This window comes from Microtus oregoni, unplaced genomic scaffold (assembly GCF_018167655.1).
Source record: "Microtus oregoni isolate MIOR12 unplaced genomic scaffold, Mior012 000061F_ref0000440, whole genome shotgun sequence".
Classification (NCBI taxonomy): domain Eukaryota; kingdom Metazoa; phylum Chordata; class Mammalia; order Rodentia; family Cricetidae; genus Microtus; species Microtus oregoni.
The window spans coordinates 1389627-1414390 of NW_024543871.1; the positions used below are offsets into that span (position 1 = coordinate 1389627).

At 42.8% G+C, this 24764-nt stretch overlaps 1 protein-coding gene across 3 annotated transcripts in view; it reads right to left on the bottom strand.

Moving 5' to 3' along the window:
* The window catches only part of Lamp2 (lysosomal associated membrane protein 2), a 59220-nt gene extending 34685 nt beyond the window's left edge, over positions 1-24535 (bottom strand). For all 3 annotated transcript variants that reach the window (XM_041639916.1, XM_041639917.1, XM_041639918.1), the window contains exons 1-3: positions 24348-24535; positions 2772-2887; positions 512-725 (exon numbers count right to left, since the gene is read on the bottom strand). In XM_041639916.1, coding sequence (XP_041495850.1) covers positions 512-725; positions 2772-2887; positions 24348-24411 — 394 coding nt within the window. In that variant the 5' untranslated portion in view covers positions 24412-24535. The remainder of the gene's footprint in view (positions 1-511; positions 726-2771; positions 2888-24347) is intronic.
* Between the last annotated feature and the right edge of the window lie 229 nt (positions 24536-24764).

Below are 24764 nucleotides of genomic sequence, written 5' to 3' on the forward strand. Positions count from 1 at the left end.
AGTTCATCTTAATAGTAAAAAGATCTGAGGTATTTCTTCTAATCTCAAATGACTGGACTTGTATACTTCCAGTAAAGAATTTTCTCATTCATCCAACATTTGCTGAGTTTCTGCTAATGAATAAATGTATGAACTCTGCAGCTCAGGAAACTTTGCTTCAAGCACTAGCTTTTCACTCACTCACTAAATTTAGAGCCTTTGGGAAAGTCACCAAGCTTCAATCCCTTTACTTACTTCCCAGGGTTGCTATCAATTGTTCACTCAGTAAAACACTGCATGTGACAATCAGGGTAATCAATGGTAGAGAGTAAGAGACTCCAGCAATGACAGTCACTATCACGTTATACCCAACACTGTTCTATTCATGGAGTTAGGACTGAGATGGGTTGAAGACTGATTTTTTTCATTCTTATTGAGAAGATAGACGAGCACACTAATGATTATTTTGTTTACATTTTTTGTTACTAACAAAAGCAAGAGAATGTAACACAAATCCAACACCTAAGGTTACCTTTATCTACAGCACCAGGAAATGTTGTGTTATCACTAGTGTTGTAAGAAAGCAAGATGCTGTCGATAAAATAATCAGATGCTTCCTTGGTAAAATTCACATTCCAAGAGACAGAGGATCCAAATTGTAGCACTATTTTGGCACTATTCTGGTCATCCCCGCAGCTGCTTCCATTATATGTCACTCTGGGAAGTTCTGAACTGGTTACATTTTTCTAAAAGACAAAAGACAAGTTTAGGAGTAGCAGTGAGTCCTACCCCTTTACTTGGTATACTATGAAAACCATTCTCAAATTCTTTAGTTACACACCAGGTATTTGGGCAAGTTCATGTATGTCTAAAGAAAACAGGAAAAGGCACCTGGATGCTCTTTATCTAGCTGTGTACTAACTTCTGCAGACCTGGAGAGGGAATCATGGTCTCCTGCACAACAGGCAACTGTTCTACCACTGAGCGCTTTCCTAGCTTATAGACTGTTTTTTTTAAGTGATGCTATAAATAGGGCCTTAACAAAACAAAAATAAGGCAAAGAGGCCAAGAAAAGAAAAACAAAAAGGGCTGGAGAGATGGCTCAGAGGGTAAGAGCACTGACTGCTCTTCCAGAGATCCTGAGTTCAATTCCCAGCAACCACATGGTGGCTCACAACCATCCATAAAAAGATCTGGTGCCCTCTTCTGGCATGCAGGAATACATGAGGCAAAATATTGTATACATAATTAATTTAAAAAATCTTTAGAGCTGGGCGAAGGTGGCGCACGCCTTTAATCCCAGCACTCGGGGAGGCAGAGGCAGGCGGATCTCTGTGAGTTCGAGACCAGCCTGGTCTACAGAGCTAGTTCCAGGACAGGCTCCAAAGTCACAGAGAAACCCTGTCTTGAAAAACCAAAATAAATAAATAAATAAATAAATAAAAATCTTTAGCCGGGTGGTGGGAGTACACACCTTTAACTCCAGCACTCGAGAGGCAGAGGCAGGTGGATCTCTGTGGTCTATAGCCTGGTCTACAGAGTGAGTTACAGGATAGGCTCCAAAGCTATAGAACCCCCCTTCCCCCAAAGAAAGGTAGACAGAAATAGCAAACTAGTTCTTAGACGTTGGAAGCTGGACAGATGGCTCAATGGTTAAGAGCACTGGCTGCTCACCCAGAGGACCCAGGTTGGATTCACAGAATTCACACTGTGGGCTCACAACTGTCTGTTGACTGCAGTTCAGGGAGAAGCAATGACCCTTTCTCTCCTTCTCTGGCACCAGGCATAAGTGGTACACAAATACACAGAGAAAAAGATTTCTAAACCCACACACCTATACATATACATATTTTTTTAAAAAAAGATCAAAATGTTTTAAAGATGAAAAAAAGAAATTTAAGATTTAATGTTGTATATTACTTCAGAAGTGGTTAAAACTGAAATATCATGAAGTTTCCTCATTGGCATATAACCATCTCCAAGGAAAACTCAAAAAAAATTAATGAATTAGAAGTATCCACTCCAACCTTAAACAGTGTACATTTAAGAGTTTAATAGTTTTAACAAACACAGGCTTTAAGGGTTAGGTCAATTAACATGAAATCATGAAATATTTGTACATATCTTTTTTTTTTGGTTTTTTGAAAATGGGTTTCTCTGTGTAGCTTTGGAGCCTGTCCAGGAACTAGGTCTTGTAGACGAGGCTGGCCTCGAACTCATAGAAATCCTCCTGCCTCTGCCTCCCAAGAGATGGGATTAAAGGCGTGCGCCACCAAAGGGTACAAAAGTCTAAATGTAAACCCAGATGTGGTGGCGCAAACCCTTAATCTCAGCACTTAAGAGGCAGATGAGGCTAGCTACCCTGGTCCGGAGTTCCAGGACAGAGAAATCCTGTCTCAAACAAAAAAAAATCCAAATGTAAATAAATCCCTACTATAAGACTCAAGACAAATATGGGACTGGGAAGTAGGACAATTAACAGAGTGTTTACCTAGTACCACCTAAAGAGACTCTGGGCTCAAACCCTAACACCAAAACAAAAAAAAACCTTTTTAAGGGACTAGGAAGACTGCTCAGTGGTTAACATCAGTGGCTACTCTTCCAGAGGATTCCCGGCACCCACATGGTAGCTCACCATCATCTGTAATTCTGGCTCCATGGTATTCAATGTCCTCTATTGACCTCTAAGGGCACTATATGAACATGATGCACAGATACCCATTCAGGCAAAACACCCATCTACATAAAAAGTAAGTCAATCTCAAAAAAGACAAAAAAAGTTTTTTACTTACAAAAGTTTTGTTTGTAGTTTCATAAAATATTGTGAAATTTATCTCCCATTTTGCAAAAAGGCAAGTACCGTTTGAATTTGTCAAATTAAGTTCCAATGCAGAGGATTGAACAGCTCCTAGATTAAAAAAATAAATCATACAACATAAGGTAAAAATAAATTCTAGCCACTGCTGAAGTTCAACTCTAAAATGAAACCCATATGGTCACGTATATGGTGTCCTGGTGGTTACTTTCTTTGTAGTTTTGATTTTGGGGTTTTCTTTTGGGGGGGGTTCAAGACAGGGTTTCTCTGTGACTTTAGAGCCTGTCATGGAACTAGGTCTTGTAGACCAGGCTGGCCTCAAACTCACAGAGATCCGCCTGCCTCTGCCTCCCGAGTGCTGGGATTAAAGGCGTGTGCACTAGTAATAAAGGTAGCATTTTCTCTTCTGGAAATAAATGTTTACTAGATCCTTGATGCTTAGGTGATGGCAGAAACTGGTGACTTTGATTTCTACATTCACTTGAGCCTTGTCAGGTCACTGTTAGACAACTACAGTTGCCTTCTTGCTGTTCTTGTTTGTTTCTTGCAATGCTGTGGATCAAACCAGGGCTTCACACATTGGCAGGTACTCTACTGAGCTACAACCTTTGCTTCTTTTCATTTTTGAGGTAACTAGGGTAGGGGGAAGTCTGGAAAGTGGATTAAACTCCTGCTTCTCTAAACCCATTCAGTGAAACCTTCCTACAATAATGACAGGTCAGATGTCTTAGGCTCTTCTCGGAATTCTGTTGCCAACTATATGACCTAGGGCACATGGAAGTCTTCCCAAATGATGTTATTCTGATGTGATCAGGGTTAGCTCTTGAAGCAACATCTCAATGGGCTGTTAGAGCCTGGATCGATAAGAAAAGTCAATCTTTACAAATGCTGAGTTCTAATTATTTCCCTTTAAAACTGCACTGATGAACTTTCCACATGGACCTACAATTACTTTCTAAATTCTCAGCCTGCTCCTTCTGCAAATGGAGAAACTTTTCAGGAAGAAATGTTTTGGGACTTTTCATCTAACTTATCTCTCATCTTCTATACTTAAAAGGTTACTGAAACATTGCCTACTAAACTCAAGGGTCTAAAGCTTCAATATCCTAATAGAGAAGGGGTAAATATGCCAGCAAATCCACCTGCAACACAAATAACAGTCAACCATCTGAGAATTGTCTTGCCTGTCTCATACATTACCCAAGGGGAAAGTTGTTTCCTGTTAAGATAGCTGCACACCCTTTAGTGCTATCCGAGCGATCCAGTGTCATCTATCTACAAGCAGGGACATGTTATTAGACTAAAGAGAAAACTCCTGAGGAATACCAAAGTGGCACGCGTCAGCAACAGCGTTCGAGTTATACACAAAAGCTTACCTTTCATGCTCCAGAGATCTGGCTGTCTTAGCAAGGCCGAACGCTATGCTAAAGCTTGTGGCTGCTGACAGGGACTAAGTACTGGTAAGGATTCATTCAGAACAAGTTTGGATGAGGAACACAGGTTTTTGCCACTTCCTTTTCTCCAGACATGGAATGGAGCTAGCTGTCAAGCAGATCTAAGTCTACCCTTACAATCTTCCTAAACACCTAGAAGTTTGCTTTGCCTGTGCTTGCCCTCTCAGCTTGGCATAACATCCTAAGCTTGTATCCCTTGTATAAAGCCTACTTGGTCATGACAAAAGATCTTTTAATATGTTGTTGCAATCAATTTGCTATGATTTCATTACGAGTTCTGCATCTGCATTCATTACTGGTATCAGTGTACAGCTCTCTTCTGTGGTAGTCCTTACAAGTTGAGGCTAGAACTGTGGTTATAAGAAGCTGAGCAGAGTAGATGAGAAAAAGGGGTGGAGAGATGCCAATCAATGGAAACGAAGTTCCAGTTAGGACAGCTAGGAGAGACGTGCTTCACGGCACTACACAGTGGGGCGACTAGAGACAGCAGCAATGTACTGAATGTCTCAAAAAGACAGGCCTTTCAAAGCTTTCCCCATGAAGAAATGAGCAGCACCAGGGGTCAATGTTTAGCCTGATTCTTTAAAATTACACAACACTCATATGTATCAACATAATACCCCATTTTATTGCGTACAATTTTATGTTTATGTATTACTTAAAATCAATTTAAAAATAAAGGATATTCTTGTTCTACTCAAACCACTCAAAGCGATTATGAAAATAATTGAGAAGCCAGGCATGGTAGTGCTCACTTACAAACCCAGCAGTCAGGAAGCTGAGGCATGAGGCTGCAGTGATGGCTGAGCAGTTAAAAACACCTGTCTTTCTTGCAGGGGTCAGGGGTTCAAATCCTAGTACTCACATAGCAGCTCACAGTCTATAACTCCAGTTCCAGGGGTCCCATATCCTCTTCTGACTTTTATGGGTACATAATTACATACATGCAAAACACTAATATACATAAAAAATAAATCTAAAATACTTTTTTTAAGAAAAAAGGCTGGGCTGGAGAAATAGCTCAGTGGTTGTGAGCACCAGATGCTGTTCCAGAGGACCTGAGTTTGAGTCCCAGTACCATATGGTGGCTCACAACCAGTAACTCTACCTCCTGATAGCCACTTCTGGCCTAGGCCAGCGCCAGGAATACAAGTGGTACACAGACACATACGCTGGCAAAGCACCTATGTAATGGTCTGCCCTGCCCTTTAAGAGACAAGCCCAGCCCACTTCCTCCCCTGTCCTCCCCCGAAGCAGGCAGATCTTCCTTCCCCTTGCAGCCCAAGTCCCTTCCTTTCCATCTCCCAAAGAGGTAGTAGCTGGTGCTGTGGCTCCTCTCCTCCCCCCTCTTCCCACCTCTGCCTCTCTCTGCTCTTCTGCCTTCTCCCCTTCTCCCCCCTTTCCCTTTCATAACCCACTAAATAAATATCCAAGCTCAATCTGCATGACATGCCTATCTGTCTCGGTCTCTCATCCGCCATGCAGCTTCTTGTCTGGGACTCTCTGCCCCTCCTGGCCACTCGGGGCTATCTGCCTGGGACTGGCTGCCTTCGTAGTCTCGGGACCCACTGCCCACGGCCGCCACTGGGGGACCTGCAGCGAGGTCTTTTGGCCCGCTACCTGCTGCTGCCACTTGGGGTCCTTCAGCATTTTTACCATTACAACCTATGACCATAAAATTAAAATTAAATTTTAAAAATGTAAAAAGAGGCTGAGGAATGTGAATTACATGTTCAAAACTAACCTAAGCTACAAAGAAAGATGGTCTCACAAAACAATATCTGCAGGCAGGCGGATCTGTATGAGTTGGAGGCCAACCTGGCAGGCGGAACAAGTTCCAGGACAGCCAGGACTACACAGAGAAGCGACGTCTGGAAAAAAAAAATTAATTAAGAAAAAAAAAAGTGTCTCATGATAACTATTTTCTTCTCAAAGACTTTAAAATGACAGGAAGGAAGTTGTGGAAGATAGTGATCAGACCACTTTGCCCAAGGTAAGAAAGTAAAGGTTCCCAGAAGAGAGTTCAGGTTGGAGTTAGTTCATTTATCACTTAGAATCCAACTCAAAGTAGCTAACACACCTCCAGAAGCCTGAAAACAAGACTGCCCTGTGGCCCCCAGACACACCTGGCCACCTCTGCAAGGCCACCAGCACCAGCACCTCTGCAAGGCTCACTCAGCAGTTTCAAAAACCAGATTCGCTTTCACTTCCTCCTCCAATGGGCTGTCTCCTCAACCTGTACCTTGAAAAACAAAGGCAAAGCCTGGCATTTTGGTCCTACTTCTATTCCCAGTCTACCACTCCATCCTTCCAGTACTTCCCACCCCTCCGGGAGTCCCTGAAACACACTGCTAAACACCACTCCTTCTCCAACACTCCCTTTTAAACGTTTTTACTGGGTCCCAAAATAAATTTAATTCCTGTCTGATTTTCAAAGTAATCTTTAATCTTGTCCCACCCTATGGCTTCAATCACTCAGACCATTTTCCCAGAACACACCCTTTATTTAATCTGGTTGAACTTGTTTCCAATGGGCCCAAAGGCTACACTCCACTCAGAGTGGCTTCTATTGTGTCTAGCACTTGAGAGCCACTTTCTTCTGCTGGCTTAAATCTTCCTCAAGAAAGACTGTAAATGTGAAATAGCTGTATCCTTCAGCTTGATTCTAACGGCTGGCCCACATTCCTGTGCTATCCAAACTGAAAATGGTGTGCACTTCTTCCCACTCTCCCTTACAGCTAAACTGTTCCTAACCAAGAATTCCACCCCAGACTTATAAAGTACAAGGACTGAGAATGGAGCCCCAGCTATAGATAAAGCATTCTATGGTTAAGGATGGCTTGGCAGGTTCAAGTGCCCAGGAAAAAGGTGACACTAGCCAGTGGTAGAAGCTGAAGTTTTGCACTTGGTCATAACAGTGCAATCCAGTAACAGGGCAATTCAGTATTGAATCAAGTTTTGGTACACACGGCCAAAGGAGTTCCTCTTTCTAAGTAATTTAATCTATGCACCTTTTTCTATTTCTATACATTATTTATTTATTTTGTGGTTTAGTTACTGAAAATTGAACTGGGGAGCAAGTGTGCTAGCACTCAACTACATGACCACCCCTTGCTCTCTTTTTAAAAAAGCAAAATGTTATTAAGATGTCACATATACAGCATAACATGCAAGGAAAATCTGTACTCAGTGCTAAGTACAGCTCAAAGCATTTTTTATTACATGAGTAAATGAATCCTCCTTCAAGAAGCAGAACATTCCAAGTACAGTCTCAGTATCCATGGGAACAGATTCAACAGATTCCAGGACTCTCAGAGGACACCGAAGTTCACAGATGCTATAGTCCCTGACATAAAATGGTGTATAAAGTATTTGCATTTAGCCCATCCACACCCTCCTATATATTTTAAAACCTCCCTAGATCACTCACATAATGCAAAGTAAATGTGATGTAAATAGTTGTACTATGTCGTCTAGGTAGCAGCAACCAAAAAAAGTCTATACTTCAGCATAATAAATACTATGATTTTCTCTCATACTTTGATCCATGGTTGATTGAACTTGTGAATTTGCAACCTAGGGAGAAGAAAGAAGGCTGACTATACCTTCAAAGTTCCTATAGCTCCACGGTAAAATGCCACCCTGACTTGTAACAAGATAGATACTGCTGCCTGCTTTTTAGCTTGATAATAAACAACAATTTACTATGCTATCTTTTAGGTCTGGCTTCTTTAGATTCAAAGTGATGTGTGTAACTGCAATTAATTCGTTATTTCTATTATACTGCTTCTGATTATGGGGCGATCTTGTTATTTATCTGTGGTGTTGTAGATGGACAGCTAGAAGGTTTTCAATCTGCCCATCCCTAATGCTGTTGTAGACATTCTTTGTGTATTGGTATACCAGTGTGTATTGAATATTTATCTAACAGTGGAATTGTGGTTTCAAGGGAGTATGCAAATGTCCCATTACAGTTTGAGGGCTTGTTGTTATTGCTATCTGGCAGTGGGAAGTTGGTTTGTCTGCTTATTTTAAGTCTTTTCTTCCTTTCTTCCCCTTTCTTTTTAAGGCAGCAGCACCTCACACTAAGTAGCCTAAGATGGCCTTGAACTCAGTCCCAAGTGCTTCCACCTCCCGAGTGCCAGGATTAAAAGGCGTGACCCACCACACCTAGTCAGACAATTGGCTAAACAATGCAGAATGGCCTTGAACTCAGTTTCCCAGGCTAGCTAAGAATTACATTCCCCGCCTGGAATTACAGGTCTGTGTTCCCTAACCCTGCCCCCACTGTTTTCAATAAATTCCCTTTCTGCTTCAAATCAATCAGGTTTTCTTTCTGCTGCTTGTTTGTAACTGAGAACCTGGACTGAAGCTGGGTGTGGTAATGCATGCCTGTAAATCCTAGCACTTGGGAAGCTGAGGCAGGAAGATCAATTCAAGGCTGTAGTCTAGGATAGTAAGCCCCCTCAAACCCTGTCTAAAAAAAAGGAAAAACCCCACAGACCCCATGCCTGCATGCTATCCAGCTCTCAGTTAGCAGTCACTTCTCTGAGAACTTCCCGTTAATAAGAGCCCTACAGAGCTGTCCACAGTGCATATAAGTACATCTCAGTTGACTTTACAGTATCTTGATTACCCTTATTTTTTTATTCTTTCAAGATTTTTTATTATACAGACAAATGAAAGATAATTTTCAAATGAAGAACTACAAATGGCCAATAAATACACTGAATAAGTATTCAACATAATCATTTTCTATCATTGAAGCCTGTCTCGCCTACCGGCAAAGGCTCTAAAACAGCACTTTTGAACTGTCCCTTTGAAGCAAACTAAGTACGCTGTGGAAACTGAAATACAGTAAGCGGTTTGTTATTAATAAAACACTAGAGTCTGTGAGCGAGTGATATATGTGGAGAGAGATTCTCTTTTGCTAGTGTTTCCATCACTCATTTGAATTCCAATTTGTACCTATAACCATAAGATCCTATCTAAGCCAGTCCCTAGGAGTGTATCTTTTCTATGAATGTCACCTATCTTGTCTGTCACATTAGAGGAGATCTATTACTTTTCCTCTATCTCCTATCATTCCTAGTAGTGTTGAATAGATATTAGGTTTTCAATAAATACTGATTGATTACATCAAAATTAAAATACCCTGCAACGTGGACCTGAAATCCAGCTGAGTCTAATAACAGGTGAGACGGTTCTCTTGGCCTTCCAAACCATGAACTTAGCAATGTGTGGATGCTGCCTCAAACCTCATGACAGCTTTCCATAAACTGTGACTCAGATTTCAAGCTAGCAATAATGCTTTTCCCATAACATAAAAGATTAATTTTGAAATGTTACACTTGAGTAGAATGTCTCTAGCAAGTCAATTCCACATTTAACCGCTATGCGTGATTTTTAGAATATCCAAACTATTTTAAAGGCTAGAAAGCCTTTAAAAGAGCCTTTAAAATCCATAGCTGAATATATTCTGGAATATCTGATTATAGAGCTGAAAATTTATTCTCAAAAGAAAAGAAAGGATGGAGAGATGACTCCGTGGTTAAAAGTACTGGCTGCTCTTCCAGAGGACTGAGGTTCAATTCCCAGTGCCCACATGGCAGCTCACAACTGTCTGTAACTCCAGTTCGGGGGTGGAAATTGCTCACAGAGATATACATGTGGACAAAACACTAGTGCACATAAAACAAAAATAAATTCAAATATATACATACATACACACAAAAAGAAAAGGGTCACGCCTCAAAAGTTAACATTCGAGTGCAATTATCTTCTTGGTACTGCTCTAACCAGGTCATTTAGAGGTTCATTTAGAACTAACTCAGCCACAGTTACCCAAACACAAAGTATTGTATTAAAAAAAAATAGTGGCTAGATTTTTTTCAAGTCTATTTGGCCCAAATGTACCTGAAAGGTACACAGATTAAAAACAAAGGCCTACTGGGCAGTGTTGGTGCATGCCTTTAATCCCAGCACTCAGGAAGCAGAGGCAGGTAGATTTCTGTGGGTTCGAGACCAGACTGGTCTACAGAGTTTCAGAACAGCCAGGGCTACATGGAGACCCTGTTTCAAATAAACAAGAAATATAGATGGAAGATAGTGAAAAAAAATCATATAAGAGGGGATGGAGAGATGGCTTAGTGGTTAAAAGCATTGGTTGCTTTTCCAGAGGACTCAGGTTCAATTCCCAGAGCCCACAGAAGTTTCTAATTCTAGTCCCAGGAGATCCAACACCCTCTTGTGGCCTCCTCAAGTAACAGGATAAATATGATACATAGACATACAAGCATGCAAAACACGGAGATAAAAATTTTAAAACTGAAAATAAAAATAAAAAATTTATACGACACAGTGACCTCAAAATCAATATAATGAAGCAATGAAGAGAACCATCTGTGGACCTGAGAAGCTAAAATTCCACTCAGGAAGCCACGCTTACTAGCTGTGAGACTCTGGGCCAGTTACCCTGCCAAGAATTACAGTGTCTATTTGTCTAACGGGTTTTCGATGGGGTATAAACAACACTAAGAGCTAAGAGATGTTTTCCAAGCAAGTTAGACGTCCTGTTTAAAAGCCTCCCTTTCAGTAAACAATGGAGCTTAAAGAAAGGGACCCTTCCCATCTTAAGCTGTGTCTTCACTTTCATCATATTAGGTCCTATCCTAAACTTTACCCATTTACCTTGAGGTTGGTCAAAAGGGATTTGGGGGGGGGTGAGAGAAGGCATATGGAGCTGGAGAGATGGGCCAGTGGTTAGAGCATTGCTCTTACAGAAGACCTGGGTTCAATTCTCAGCACCCATATGGTACTCACAACCATCCAAATCTATCTTTGAACTCCGAGGTCACCAGGCATGCATATAGTACACAGACATACATGCAAGGAAAACATACATATAGAATAAACCAAATCTTAAAAGGCATAGGGCCAGGAAGGTAGCTCAGCAGGTAAAGGTACTTGGTACCAACCTGACATCCTAAATTCAATCCCTGGGACCCACAAAAGATAAGTAACTCCTGCAAGTTGTCCTCTGCTTTCCACATGCATACCACGCACATATATGTATAAGTATACACATATACTATACAAAACAGGGCAGGGCCTACAATCCCAGCACTCAGGAGGTTGAGGCCATGAATTCTAGGCCAGCCCAGCCTACACAGTGAGCTCCAAGCAAGCTTGGGCTAAGGAATGAGACCACTAAAAAAAAAAGTAGGACATAAAGGCCAATGCTTTCTTCCCTGTCTAAGGATGGCCTTCTTGTACGTTCCATCCAAAGAATTGCTCCTGTTTATTGGGCCTCACGTTTTTCCTTCTGTTAGGTCTGCTATGACAGAAAATAATAAGGTTTTAAGCAATAAATGTTGGTCATGCAAAAAGCAACATTTAAAATTAACAAAACATACTATTCTAAACACCATGAAATGACTTCCTTGATTATTTTTAAGGTCAGAGAGTAGGTAGACGACTCTTGCAGTAATGGAAAGTGCCTATTGCTGAGCTGCATTTGATAGACCTCCAGAGTGCTTTTGCAATGCACAGTGGGATACCAACAAGTACTCATAATATCATAATACACTTTTGGAACTGAAGACTCTCTGGCCACTTTAGTACAAAATTGTGACTAGAAAGTACAGCCTTTCTGAACCCGGGTCGTTGAAGTTATCTCCAGTGCTATGAAACAATGCTAGGTTACAGACAAAAGTCCACTGTACATTACTGGGAAAGAAGGCTAGATACACAGAAAAGATCTGATATATATCAGATATGCCAACCAAAGACTAATAATGGATTAATGTCAAGCCTGTCCTTTCAAGTATCTCTACTACAAAGAGACAAATTTTATCTGAACCAGGAATTCAACATTATCAGGGAAACAAAATGTGCTAAGAGTGTAGAAAAAAAAAAAAAAACAGTAACAACAAAACCGTGGCTTTTGGCGCGTGGCATCGCCCAGCCCAGGCTATCTGGGCGCTGGGTCCGAGTACTCGGGGCTCCCGGGCGGGCAGCAGTTCCTTTGTTTCTGTGGCCTGCCTGCACCAAGCGGGGTAGGCGCTTTGTCTGCGAGCTGCCCAACCAGCACGGAGGCCTGATCTTTCGGCGCCAGGAGACCCAGCATTGGGGTGAGTTTCTGGCCCACGGCGCCAGCCTGGGACGGGGAGCTCGGGGGTTTCTTGGCCCCCTGTCCTGCTTGGGCTCTCTGCTGCCTCTTTCTTCCTGGCCCACCCAGCTTCCGTCCAGAGCCCTCCCCACTTCGCCCCCACTGCCCTCTTTTGGCGCGTGGCATCGCCCAGCGCAGCCTATCTGGGCGCTGGGTCCGAGTACCCGGGGCTCCCGGGCGGGCAGCAGTTCCTTTGTTTCTGTGGCCTGCCTGCACCAAGCGGGGTAGGCGCTTTGTCTGCGAGCTGCCCAACCAGCACGGAGGCCTGATCTTTCGGCGCCAGGAGACCCAGCATTGGGGTGAGTTTCTGGCCCACGGCGCCAGCCTGGGACGGGGAGCTCGGGGGTTTCTTGGCCCCCTGTCCTGCTTGGGCTCTCTGCAGGGCCTCTACTCCCCGGGTGCTGCCTCTTTCTTCCTGGCCCACCCAGCTTCCGTCCAGAGCCCTCCCCACTTCGCCCCCACTGCCCTCTTTAGGCGCGTGGCATCGCCCAGCCCAACCTATCTGGGCGCTGGGTCCGAGTACTCGGGGCTCCCGGGCGGGCAGCAGTTCCTTTGTTTCTGTGGCCTGCCTGCACCAAGCGGGGTAGGCGCTTTGTCTGCGAGCTGCCCAACCAGCACGGAGGCCTGATCTTTCGGCGCCAGGAGACCCAGCATTGGGAGAGCCAACATTGGGGAGAGACAGCATTTGGTAGGCAAGGAGACCTAATCCGGTAAAAGAAGATCCATAGGGAGCATTTGGAAGAAGAGATGGGCCGACGTCAAGGCAAGAATTCGCCCAACAAGCTGAAAAGCAACATGAAGCTACCAGAAACAAGCGACCTCACAACGGGAGGACAAGAACCCCTTAATCAAGAGGAAGGAGAAAAGATTGACTTCATGAAAGTGATTGACACCCTTAAACAGCATGTAAAAAACGCCCTTATAGAAATGGATGAGAAATATAACAGAAAGTTTGAAGAATTGAATAAATCAGTGAATGATACCCTAGAAATCCAAGGAAAAACAATCAAACAGATAATGGAAACGGTTCAAGACCTGAAAACTGAAATAGAGGCAAAGAAAAAAACACAAACAGAGGGCCGTCTGGACATGGAAAATCTAGGTAAACGAATAGAGACTACAGAAACAAGCATAACCAGCAGAATACAAGAGATAGAAGAAAGACTCTCGGATTCTGAAGATACCATAGAGAAAATAAACACACTGATCAAAGAAAACAGCAAGTCCAACAAACTCTCATCACAAAACATTCAGGAAATATGGGACACAATAAAAAGACCAAACCTAAGAATAATAGGAGTAGAAGAAGGAGAAGAAGGGCAACTCAATGGTCCAGAAAATCTATTTAATAAAATTATAGAAGAAAACTTTCCCAACCTAAGGAAAGATTTTCCTATGAATGTGCAAGAAGCATACAGAACACCGAATAGGCTGGATCAAAAAAAAACATCCCCTCGCCATATAATTATCAAAACACAAAGCATACAGAATAAGGAAAGAATATTAAGAGCTGCAAAGGAAAAAGGCCAAATTACTTATAAAGGTAAACCTATCAGACTTACACCTGACTTCTCCATGGAAACCATGAAAGCCAGAAGGTCCTGGATAGATGTACTGCAGAAACTGAGAGACCATGGGTGCAAGCCCAGATTACTATACCCAGCCAAGCTTTCATTCACTATAAATGGAGAAAATAAAATTTTCCAGGATAAAAACAAATTTAAACAATACGCAGCCACAAATCCAGCCTTACAGAAAGTAATTGAAGGAAAATCACTAACCAAGGAGTCCAACAATGATCACAATAACTCAGACATCTAGAGACCCTTCACAAACACAAAACAAAGAAGGGAAACACACAAACTCTACGACTAAAAAAAAATGACCAGAGTTAACAACCACTGGTCATTAATATCACTTAATGTCAATGGACTCAACTCACCTATAAAAAGGCACAGGCTAGGAGATTGGATAAGAAAACAGGATCCAACATTCTGCTGTTTACAAGAAACACACCTCAACCACAAAGACAGGCACCTACTCAGAGTAAAGGGCTGGGAAAAGGCCTATCAAGCAAATGGACCTAAGAAACAGGCAGGTGTGGCCATACTAATCTCTAACAAAGTTGACTTTAAACTTAAATCAATCAGAAGAGATGGAGAGGGGCATTTTATACTCATAACAGGAACAGTTCATCAGGATGAAGTCTCAATCCTGAACATCTATGCCCCTAATATAAAAGCACCCACGTACATAAAAGAAACATTGCTAAAATTCAAGGCAGCCATCAAACCGCACACACTAATAGTAGGAGACTTCAACACTCCTCTCTCACCAATGGACAGGTCAATCAGACAGGAACCTAACAGAGAAATAAGAGAATTAGTGGAGGTAATGAATCAAATGGACTTAACAGACATCTATAGAACATTCCATCCAAATAGGAAAGAATATACCTTCTTCTCTGCAGCTCATGGAACCTTCTCGAAAATCGACCACATAGTCGGTAACAAAGCAAACTTCCACAGTTACAAAAAAATATTAGTAACCACCTGTGTCTTATCAGATCACCATGGATTAAAGTTAGAATTCAACAATAATGCTACCCCCAGAAAGCATACAAAGTCATGGAAACTGAACAGTCTACTATTGAACCATAGCTGGATTAAGGAAGAAATAAAGAAAGAAATTAAAGTCTTCCTGGAATTCAATGAAAATAAAGAAACAACATACTCAAACTTATGGGACACTATGAAAGCAGTCCTAAGAGGAAAGTTCATAGCACTAAGTGCCCACTTAAAGAAAACAGAGAAAGCTCACATTGGAGACTTAACAGCCCACCTGAAAGCTCTAGAAAAAAAAGAAGCAGACTCACCTAGGAGGAGTAGAAGACTGGAAATAATCAAACTGAGGGCTGAAATCAACAAAATAGAAACACAGAAAACAATGCAAAAAATCAATGAAACAAAAAGCTGGTTCCTGGAGAAAATCAACAAGATTGACAAACCACTATCCAAGCTAATCAAACGGCAGAGAGAGAATTTGCAAATTAATAAGATCAGAAATGAAAAGGGGGACATAACCACAGACACAGAGGAAATTCAGAGAATCATTAGATCTTACTACAAAAGCCTATATGCCACAAAATTGGAAAATGTAAAGGAAATGGATACTTTTTTAGATAAATATCATATACCAAAGTTAAATCAGGACCTGGTGAACAATCTAAATAGACCTGTTAGTCGCGAAGAATTAGAAGAGGTTATCAAAAACCTCCCTACCAAAAAAAGCCCAGGACCAGATGGTTTCAATGCAGAATTCTACCAGATCTTCCAAGAAGATCTAATACCTATACTCCTTAATGTATTCCACAAGATAGAAACAGAAGGGTCATTACCAAACTCCTTTTATGAAGCCACAATTACTCTGATACCAAAACCACTCAAAGACTCAACCAGGAAAGAGAACTACAGGCCAATTTCACTCATGAATATCGACGCAAAAATCCTCAACAAAATACTGGCAAATCGAATCCAAGAACACATCCGAAAAATTATCCATTATGATCAAGTAGGCTTCATTCCTCAGATGCAGGGCTGGTTCAACATACGAAAATCTATCAATGTAATCCAGCATATAAATAAACTGAAAGAAAAAAAACATATGATCATTTCATTAGATGCTGAAAAAGCATTTGACAAAATTCAACATCCATTTATGTTAAAAGTCTTGGAGAGATTAGGGATACAAGGGTCATACCTAAATATAATAAAAGCTATATACAGCAAGCCGACAGCTAACATCAAATTAAACGGAGAGAAACTCAAAGCCATCCCACTTAACTCAGGAACACGACAAGGCTGTCCACTCTCCCCATACCTCTTCAATATAGTGCTTGAAGTTCTAGCAATAGCAATAAGACAACATGATGGAATCAAGGGGATTCGAATTGGAAAGGAAGAAGTTAAACTTTCGTTATTTGCAGATGATATGATAGTGTACATAAGCGACCCCAAAAACTCCACCAAAGAACTCCTACAGCTGATAAACAGCTTTAGTAATGTGGCAGGATACAAGATCAACTCCAAAAAATCAGTCGCCCTCTTATACACGAAGGATATGGAAGCAGAGAGGGAAATCAGAGAAGCTTCACCATTCACAATAGCCAAAAACAGCATAAAATATCTTGGGGTACATCTAACCAAGGAAGTGAAAGATCTATTTGACAAGAACTTTAAGGCATTGAAGAAAGAAATTGAAGAGGATACCAAAAAATGGATGGACCTCCCTTGCTCTTGGATTGGGAGGATCAACATAGTAAAAATGGCAATTCTACCAAAGGCTATTTATAGATTCAATGCAATCCCCATCAAGATCCCATCAAAATTCTTCACAGATCTGGAGAAGACAATAATCAACTTTATATGGAAAAACAAAAAACCCAGGATAGCCAAAACAATCCTATACAATAAAGGATCTTCTGGAGGCATTACCATCCCTGACTTCAAACTCTATTACAGAGCTACAGTAATGAAAACAGTGTGGTACTGGCATAAAAACAGAGAAGTCGACCAATGGAATCGTATAGAAGACCCGGATTTTATCCCACAAACCTATGAACACCTGATTTTCGATAAAGGAGCTAAAAGTATAAAATGGAAGAAAGAAAGCATCTTCAACAAATGGTGCTGGCACAACTGGATGTCATCTTGTAGAAGAATGAAAATAGACCCTTATCTATCACCGTGCACAAAACTCAAGTCCAAATGGATTAAAGACCTCAATATCAGCCCGAACACACTGAACCTGATAGAAGAGAAAGTGGGAAGTACCCTACAGGAGCTGGGCACAGGAGATCGCTTCCTATGTATAACCCCAGAAGCACAGACATTAAGGGCAACATTGAATAAATGGGACCTACTTAAACTGAGAAGCTTCTGTAAAGCAAAGGACATAGTCAATAAGACACAAAGGCAACCTACTGATTGGGAGAAGATCTTCACCAACCCCACAACAGACAAAGGTCTGATCTCCAAAATATATAAAGAACTCAAGAAACTAGACTTTAAAATGCTAATTAACCCAATTAAAAAATGGGGCACTGAACTGAACAGAGAATTCTCAGCAGAGGAAGTTCAAATGGCCAAAAGACACTTAAAGTCGTGCTCAACTTCCTTAGCAATCAGGGAAATGCAAATCAAAACAACTTTGAGATATCATCTTACACCTGTCAGAATGGCTAAAGTCAAAAACACCAAGGATAACCTTTGCTGGAGAGGCTGTGGAGGAACGGGTACCCTCATCCATTGCTGGTGGGAATGCGATCTTGTGCAACCACTGTGGAAGTCAGTGTTTCGGTTTCTCAGGAAATTCGGGATCAACTTACCCCTGGACCCAGCAATACCACTCCTGGGAATATACCCAAGAGATTCTCTATCATATGACAAAAGCATTTGTTCAACTATGTTCATAGCAGTATTATTTGTAATAGCCAGAACCTGGAAACAACCTAGATGCCCTTCAATGGAAGAATGGATGAAGAAAGTATGGAATATATACACGCTAGAGTACTACGCTGCGGTAAAAAACAATGACTTCTCGAATTTTGCAGGCAAATGGATGGAAATAGAAAACACTATCCTGAGTGAGGTGTCCCAGACCCAAAAAGATGAACATGGGATGTACTCGCTCATAATTGGTTTCTAGCCATAAATTAGGGCCACGGAGTCTACAATAGGTGAACCTAAAGAAGCTAAGTAAGAAGGTGAACCCAAGGAAAAACATATAGTTATCCTCTTGGCTAAGGGAAGTAGACCCAATTGCCGGGGAGAAAATTAGGATCTTGGGGGTGGGGTGGGATGGGGGTAAGGGGAGATGGGGAGAGAAAAGGTAGAAGGGAAGGAGGGGGGATTTGGGGAGTCAGGAGAATTGGGATAAAGGAAAGGTGGATAGTGGAGCACGGAACCACAATTCTTAGTTAAGGGAACCACTTTAGGGTGAGCAAGAGATTTGACCCTAGAGGGGCTCCCAATTGCCCAACATGAGGTTCCCAGTTAGTTCCTTGGGCAGCTGAGGATTGGGAACCTGAAATGACCCTATCCGAGAGCAATACTGACGAATATCTTGCATATCATCATAGAACCTTCATCTGGTGATGGATGGAGACAGAGACAGAGACCCACACTGGAGCACTGGACTGAGCTCCCAAGGTCCCAATGAGGAGCAGAAGGAGGGAGAACATGAGCAAAGAAGTCGGGACCACGAGGCGTGCACCCACCCACTGAGACAGTGGAGCTGATCTACTGGGAGCTCACCAAGGCCAGCTGGACTGTGACCGAAAAAGCATGGGATAAAACCGGACTCTCTGAACATGGCGAACCATGAGGGCTGATGAGACGCCAAGGACAATGACACGGGGTTTTGATCCTACTTAATGTGCTGGCTTTGTGGAAGCCTAGCCAGTTTGGATGTTCACCTTCCTAGATATGGACGGAGGGGGGAGGACCTAGGACTTACCACAGGGCAGGGAACCTGGACTGCTCTGTGGACTGGAGAGGGAGGGGGAGAGGAGTGGGGGGAGGGGTAGAAGGGTGGGAGGAGGGGGAGAAGGGTGGGAGGAGGGGGAGAAGGGTGGGAGGAGGGGGAGGGAAATGGGAGGCTGGGAGGAGGTGGAAACTTGTTTTTTGTTTATGTTTTTTTTTCTTCTTTTCTTAATAAAAAAAATTATTAAAAAAAAAAAAACAAAACAAAACCGTGCTTAACATTTTGTCTTTCTGATGCTAGCTGGCTGAGAAAACCTAATTCTCACCAAATCCTTCCAGTTCTCCACATTAATCCTCATGCCTAAGCAATGAAGCTAAATGTGATGCTGCACCCCTTAAATCCCTGCACTAAGGAGGCAGAGGTAGGTGGATCTCTAAGTTTGAGTTTCAGCGCTTCATAGTAAGACCCTGGTCACTCCTAACCTCCAAGAAGGAGCACAAAAGTAAGAGAGACTAGAATTGCCATGTGACATTATCCTATAATTATCTGCATTCTTACCACCGATTTGGAAGTTCTTGATCCAAAGACACAAAGGAGCTTTTGGGAAACAGCCTTTATGGTCCACAGAAAACATCTGGCCTAATTCACCATCTTATCTGCAGTATCCAGTGAATATCCCCAGCAAAAATTTACTGACCTTTAACCACTAGGCCTGGTGCTACACAGGCCAAGGGAAGACCAGCAGCTAAGGTCATCGTATCCTCTCAGAGACTAACACCATAAGGTAAAGAACAGAAAATAGACTAGTAACCTAAGATTTTGGGAGACAAGATTTATTCTTTTATTCTTTTTTTAGCTTAAGTAATTTCTTTTATGTTTTATTTTTATTGAAAATTCGTAATATATTCTGATCAGTTTCCCCTCCCCCAACTCCTCCAGATCCTCCCCACCCATATTATCTCAAATAGTAACAGGTAAGACGGACCTCCTTCCAGCAGCAAGGTTGCTACCAAATGTCACTCAATCCTAGAAAGCCCTATGATCACATAATATAAACCCACAGAGCATCCCTACCGCCCAACTATCTAACCTAGTCATTTTCATTCCTCATTATCTGCTTCCTGTTTGTTAGGCCCTTGTCACTATCTGAAAATGTTATTGTTTACCTGTTGGGCTATCTTCCCCTTCTACAATGGAGATCCTATGACAGCAGACCCTCCACTGTCTTGTCCACTGCTGTCTCCCTTTCATCTTCTTGTAGTGGTTAGAATGTAATAGGCAGTTAATAAACATCTGGGGGAGAGAGCGACCCAACCTGGACTACACTCAGGATGCTCATCAAAGCTTTTTTAGCCCTAAGAGGGGCCTTGAAGCTTTTTTAAAAGTCTCATTCAATCCCTTAAAAACAGAAGTTAAGCCAGGCATAGTTACACACGCCTTTAATCCCAGAACTCAGGAGGCAGAGGCAGGTGCATCTCTGTGTGTTCAAGGCTAGCCTGGTCTAGAGTGAGTTCCAAGACAGTCAGGGATACACAGAGAAACCCTGTCTCGAAAAACAAAAAACCAAAGTTAAGCTAGTTATAAAAATTGATGACCACAGAATTCTGTCACTAAGGAAATACAATTAAGCGATGATATTAGGAAAGGAATTTCACCTGTTGCCCTTTTCATGTTTCTAACTCAGACTTTTTTCCCAGCATGGTTTTTCATTGGTTATAAGTCATTTAAATGAAAGGCAGCGAAATTTTTTTTTGTGAGCAGTGGTGGTGTATGCCTTTAATCCCAGAACTCAAAAATCCAAATAAATGAATAAATTTCTGTAAGAAACACCAATCTAAAGTCTAAAAATGTTTTCTCTACTTATTTAAAACAAGGATTTTGATATGCCTTTTTCACAGTGCTGGAGAGTCAACCTAGGGCCTCTTACATTCTGTGCAAGTGTTCTACAACCAAGGTATAGGCGCAACCTTGTAGGGTTTTTTTTTTCCTTCTAGTTTTTCAAAACATAATTTCTCTGTGTAACAGTTTTGGCTGTTCTGGAACTCTCTCTGTAGAATAGGCTGGCCTTGAACTCACAGAGATCTGCCTGTGCCTCCCAAGTGCTGGGGTTAAAGGCGTGCGCCACTACTGCCTGGCTAAAGTAGATATTTTTAAGAGGCTACTAATAGAGCTGGGACAGTTAGGAAGTTGCAAATGAAACACCAGTGCACTACTGGTAATGAGAGCACACATTCAGGATTGGCATTCAGGTAAGTACCAGGCACACAGTAAGTGCCTACTGAGTTTTCAAACCCCTATTATTGAGTGTCCATTATGACATGGAAATATAAAAACACAAAATCCAGAAAAGAAAAAAACTGAAGGCTTGATAAATTCTTAGAAGCAAAAGGCACACAGAATCTTGAACCTCACATCAAAATCAAGAGATGTCAGAAAGAACAGCAGAGCAGACTTTGACAGGGTTTCTCTGTGTATCATTCCTGGCTGGCCTGGAACTCGCTCTGTAGAACAAGCTGGCCTCAAACTTAAGAGATCCGCCTGCCTCTGCCTCCCGAGTGCTGGGATTAAAGGCGTGCGCCACCACCACCCGGCTTCAGCTAGACTTAAAAACTGGATCCTGGGTTGGAGAGGTGGTTTAGTGGTCACTCTTCCAGAGAACCCAGTTTTGGTTCCCAGTGCAGCTTACAGCCGTCTATGGAAACTCCAGTTTCAGGGGACGTAAAATGCTGTCGTCTTCAAATTACCACAGGTGCTAGGTACACCTGTAGTATACAGACATGCAGGCAGACAAAACATTACATAAAATAAAAAAAAAGATAACTCAAGAAAATGTTTACCCTTGAATCTTATGTTGTTACACATTGCTCCTATACATCCCTTTCTGAATGAACTTGGGAAGGGAGGAAGTCAGCTTTGGAAACTATGCAAAAGGATGAACTGAGTAACTCCAGATTCACTAGGTGTGAGCATTTCTTCTATGTACTGTTTCACCTGTTAAATTTCCGCTGCGAGCAAGGTCTGCTTTTGTAAACACAAACCGAAAGATTTCATTTAAAAAAAATTAATGGCACAAAAGCAAACATGTAGGTCAACTATGTTTCTTTCTCTGAACAATAACAGCACTGTGTTGGTGCAGATTCAATTGGCAGGGAATTACTGGTTGATAGCTGCTTTTGTCAGACGTGTTCTTGTCGCTGATAAGGTGTTTTCCACACTGTAAACAAGCCTCTTGTTGGGTCGGCCAGCCTGCAGCAAGTGCTCCCCATGTAAGGGTTCGAATGAAGTGTCACAGCCCAATTTCAGAAGTATACAAGGAGTTGCTTACACAATGTGGTCATCTAGGCCAGATCAAGGACCTGCAAATGTTTTAGAGTCAGAATGTCCCATCTCTGGAAGACCTCCCAGAGATTTGGTTTAGGTGAATTATATTTTGCTGGCACTTCTGTATTAGAAATGGAAGTTAAGGACACTGGAGTCATGGTGGGGGGTGATATCATCACGTATTATGTAGCTTCTGGAAAATTCTACTGTATATAAGCAAAAGGCTGAGAGTGAAAAGGAGAAAGAGCTCGGTACTGCTGGAGAAAGTTGTGATTGCAGAGGCTCCCTCGCAAGGTCCTTCAGGGTTACTGGATAAACTCCTCTGGTGCCATGCTCTGAAGCTGGGCTCCTCACAGTTGCCACTGCTAATGTGTTAAAGGAGATAACTTTTCTTTTCTTTTGGTGTTGCTCTGCGTAACATCTCTAGCTGTGCTGGAACTCACTCTGTAAACCAGGCTAGACTCAGAAATCAGCCTGCCTCTATGTCCCGAGTGCTGGGATTAAAGGAGATGCCACCACGCCAGGCTGGGATAACTCTGAGAGGCACTGTCCGTTCTTGCAGGCAGGTTAGTAGGATTCCTGGCCTCTGTTAACTAGACACCGCCCTGTGGGACATGCAAAACTGCCTCTAGGGTATAGATGTATATACAAATACATATATGCATGAAATTAGAATAAATTTAAAAAGGGGTCATGAAGGAGAGCAGGGAGAGGTATATGGGAGAATTTAGAAGGGATAAGGGAAGAGAAAAATGTAATCTCAATACAATCTCAGAAATAAAAAAACTTAAAAGCTATTATGGAAAATTTTTAAATGCCTCTACAAGATATTGCCAAATGCCCACTGGGTGAGAACAGACTGTTCCAGCGGATTCTATTCCACCAAAATGTGAATTACAAACGTACCTATTTCTACTCCATTCCAATCTGGGTCTTTACCTTCTATCCCTTTATTAAAGGACAAACAGCCAGAGCCACTGAGTAGCAACAAGCAGAGTAAATCAGGTCAGGAGGACACACTGTGATCAAAGTTCAAGTTTAGGCTATTATGTTAGTCTACTGGGGCAGATCACAAGCAACCTTAACCCATTTCCTCTTACCACTGATCCTTAGGCTATTACCTACCACTTTTAAACCACAAATAAGTCAACTGCAATGGGAAAGGAGAAAAAAAAACCAAGAGGCTCTAAAAAAAATGGAGGTGGGATATAAAAGTCAGATACACAAACTACCATCTTGGAAGCTCCCCCGGCTTTAGCGTCTAGGAGGGATTTCTCTGTCAGAGTCTGGCGGGGAGGAAGCAGCAAAAAGTTACAGGGGAAAGAAAAAACCCACCTATAAGTCGGATATTCACCCCCTCCCCCGCCGCCGCCCCGCAAAGTTCTCCCTCATCCTGTTTGTCTCCGGAGGTTAGGTATAAATTTTCTTTGCAGTAAGTTACTCTAGCTACTTTAGATCCCTCTGCTCTAAAAACTCCAAGACTATCCTTAAATCCCCACATCGTTCCCCATCCTGTCACCTTCTCTCCTAGCCTCGGATCTCACCTAGAAAGTCCCCAACGCTGTCTCCGCCCCCTAGGCCCTACTGTCCTATATCTGAACCCTGTACTCTGACCCCCAACAATTTCCCAGGGGTACAATGTCTTCCGTCGGTTCCAAATTTCCTTTCTCAGGCTATAGTTTTTCCACCATCTTCAAAACTCTTCCCTGAGACAAATAACCTAGACTCCCCGGTGTCTGCTCCCCTGCTCCACCAGACTGTTTTCCAAGTTGTTCCGTCCATGCCTGGTGTCTCGAACTCTTCATTCCTCTGGCCTAATCCGATGCCGTCCTCCTCCACAACCCCTTACTTGCACGGTTGTTACTCTCAAGGGCCCTCCTAGCCGGCCATCCCTTAGCCAGGCCTTCTCTAGGTCACTGCTCAAGGCATCCCCACCCCGTTCCCCTCCGTCCCCCCCCCCCCCCCGCCCCGCGCCTCGGGCCGCTGGCCGCCGCCGCCCAGTGTCAGCTGCTCTGTCTCTCAATGCCTCCCCGCAGACCAGTCTGTCAGGTTGTGGCCTTTGAACACCCCCTCCCTTCCCCCGGGCCCAGCTGAAGACACTAAAGGAGAGGGCCCGAAAACTCACCCAGGAGCAGACAGAACAGGATGAGCCCCGAGCCCGAAACCGGAGAGAGGCGGAAGGGCATCATGATCCCGCGGGGCAGGCGACGACCTGACAGGCGATGGCAACGAACACCCTCGCAGACCCGGGAAAAACGAAAGCACTGGTAACCACCGACCACAGCACCGCAAAAGCCAAGAATCGCCGCTGGGGTTCCAGTCATAAGACCAGGGGCGGAGCTCTTTCTTCCTTTCAGCCAATCACCATGCAGGAAAGCAGTGCGAGGGGCGGTGATGTCCGGGAGGGAGCACGGGGTGGCCACGCCCTGACGTTTTGGTTCACAGTCTTATTGCAGTAGGAAGAGATAGGCGCGGAGGGCTTTTTTTTTTTAAAAAAAAGGCTAATAAGAGAGGAGGAACTTTTAAGGTTTGTAGATAGTGG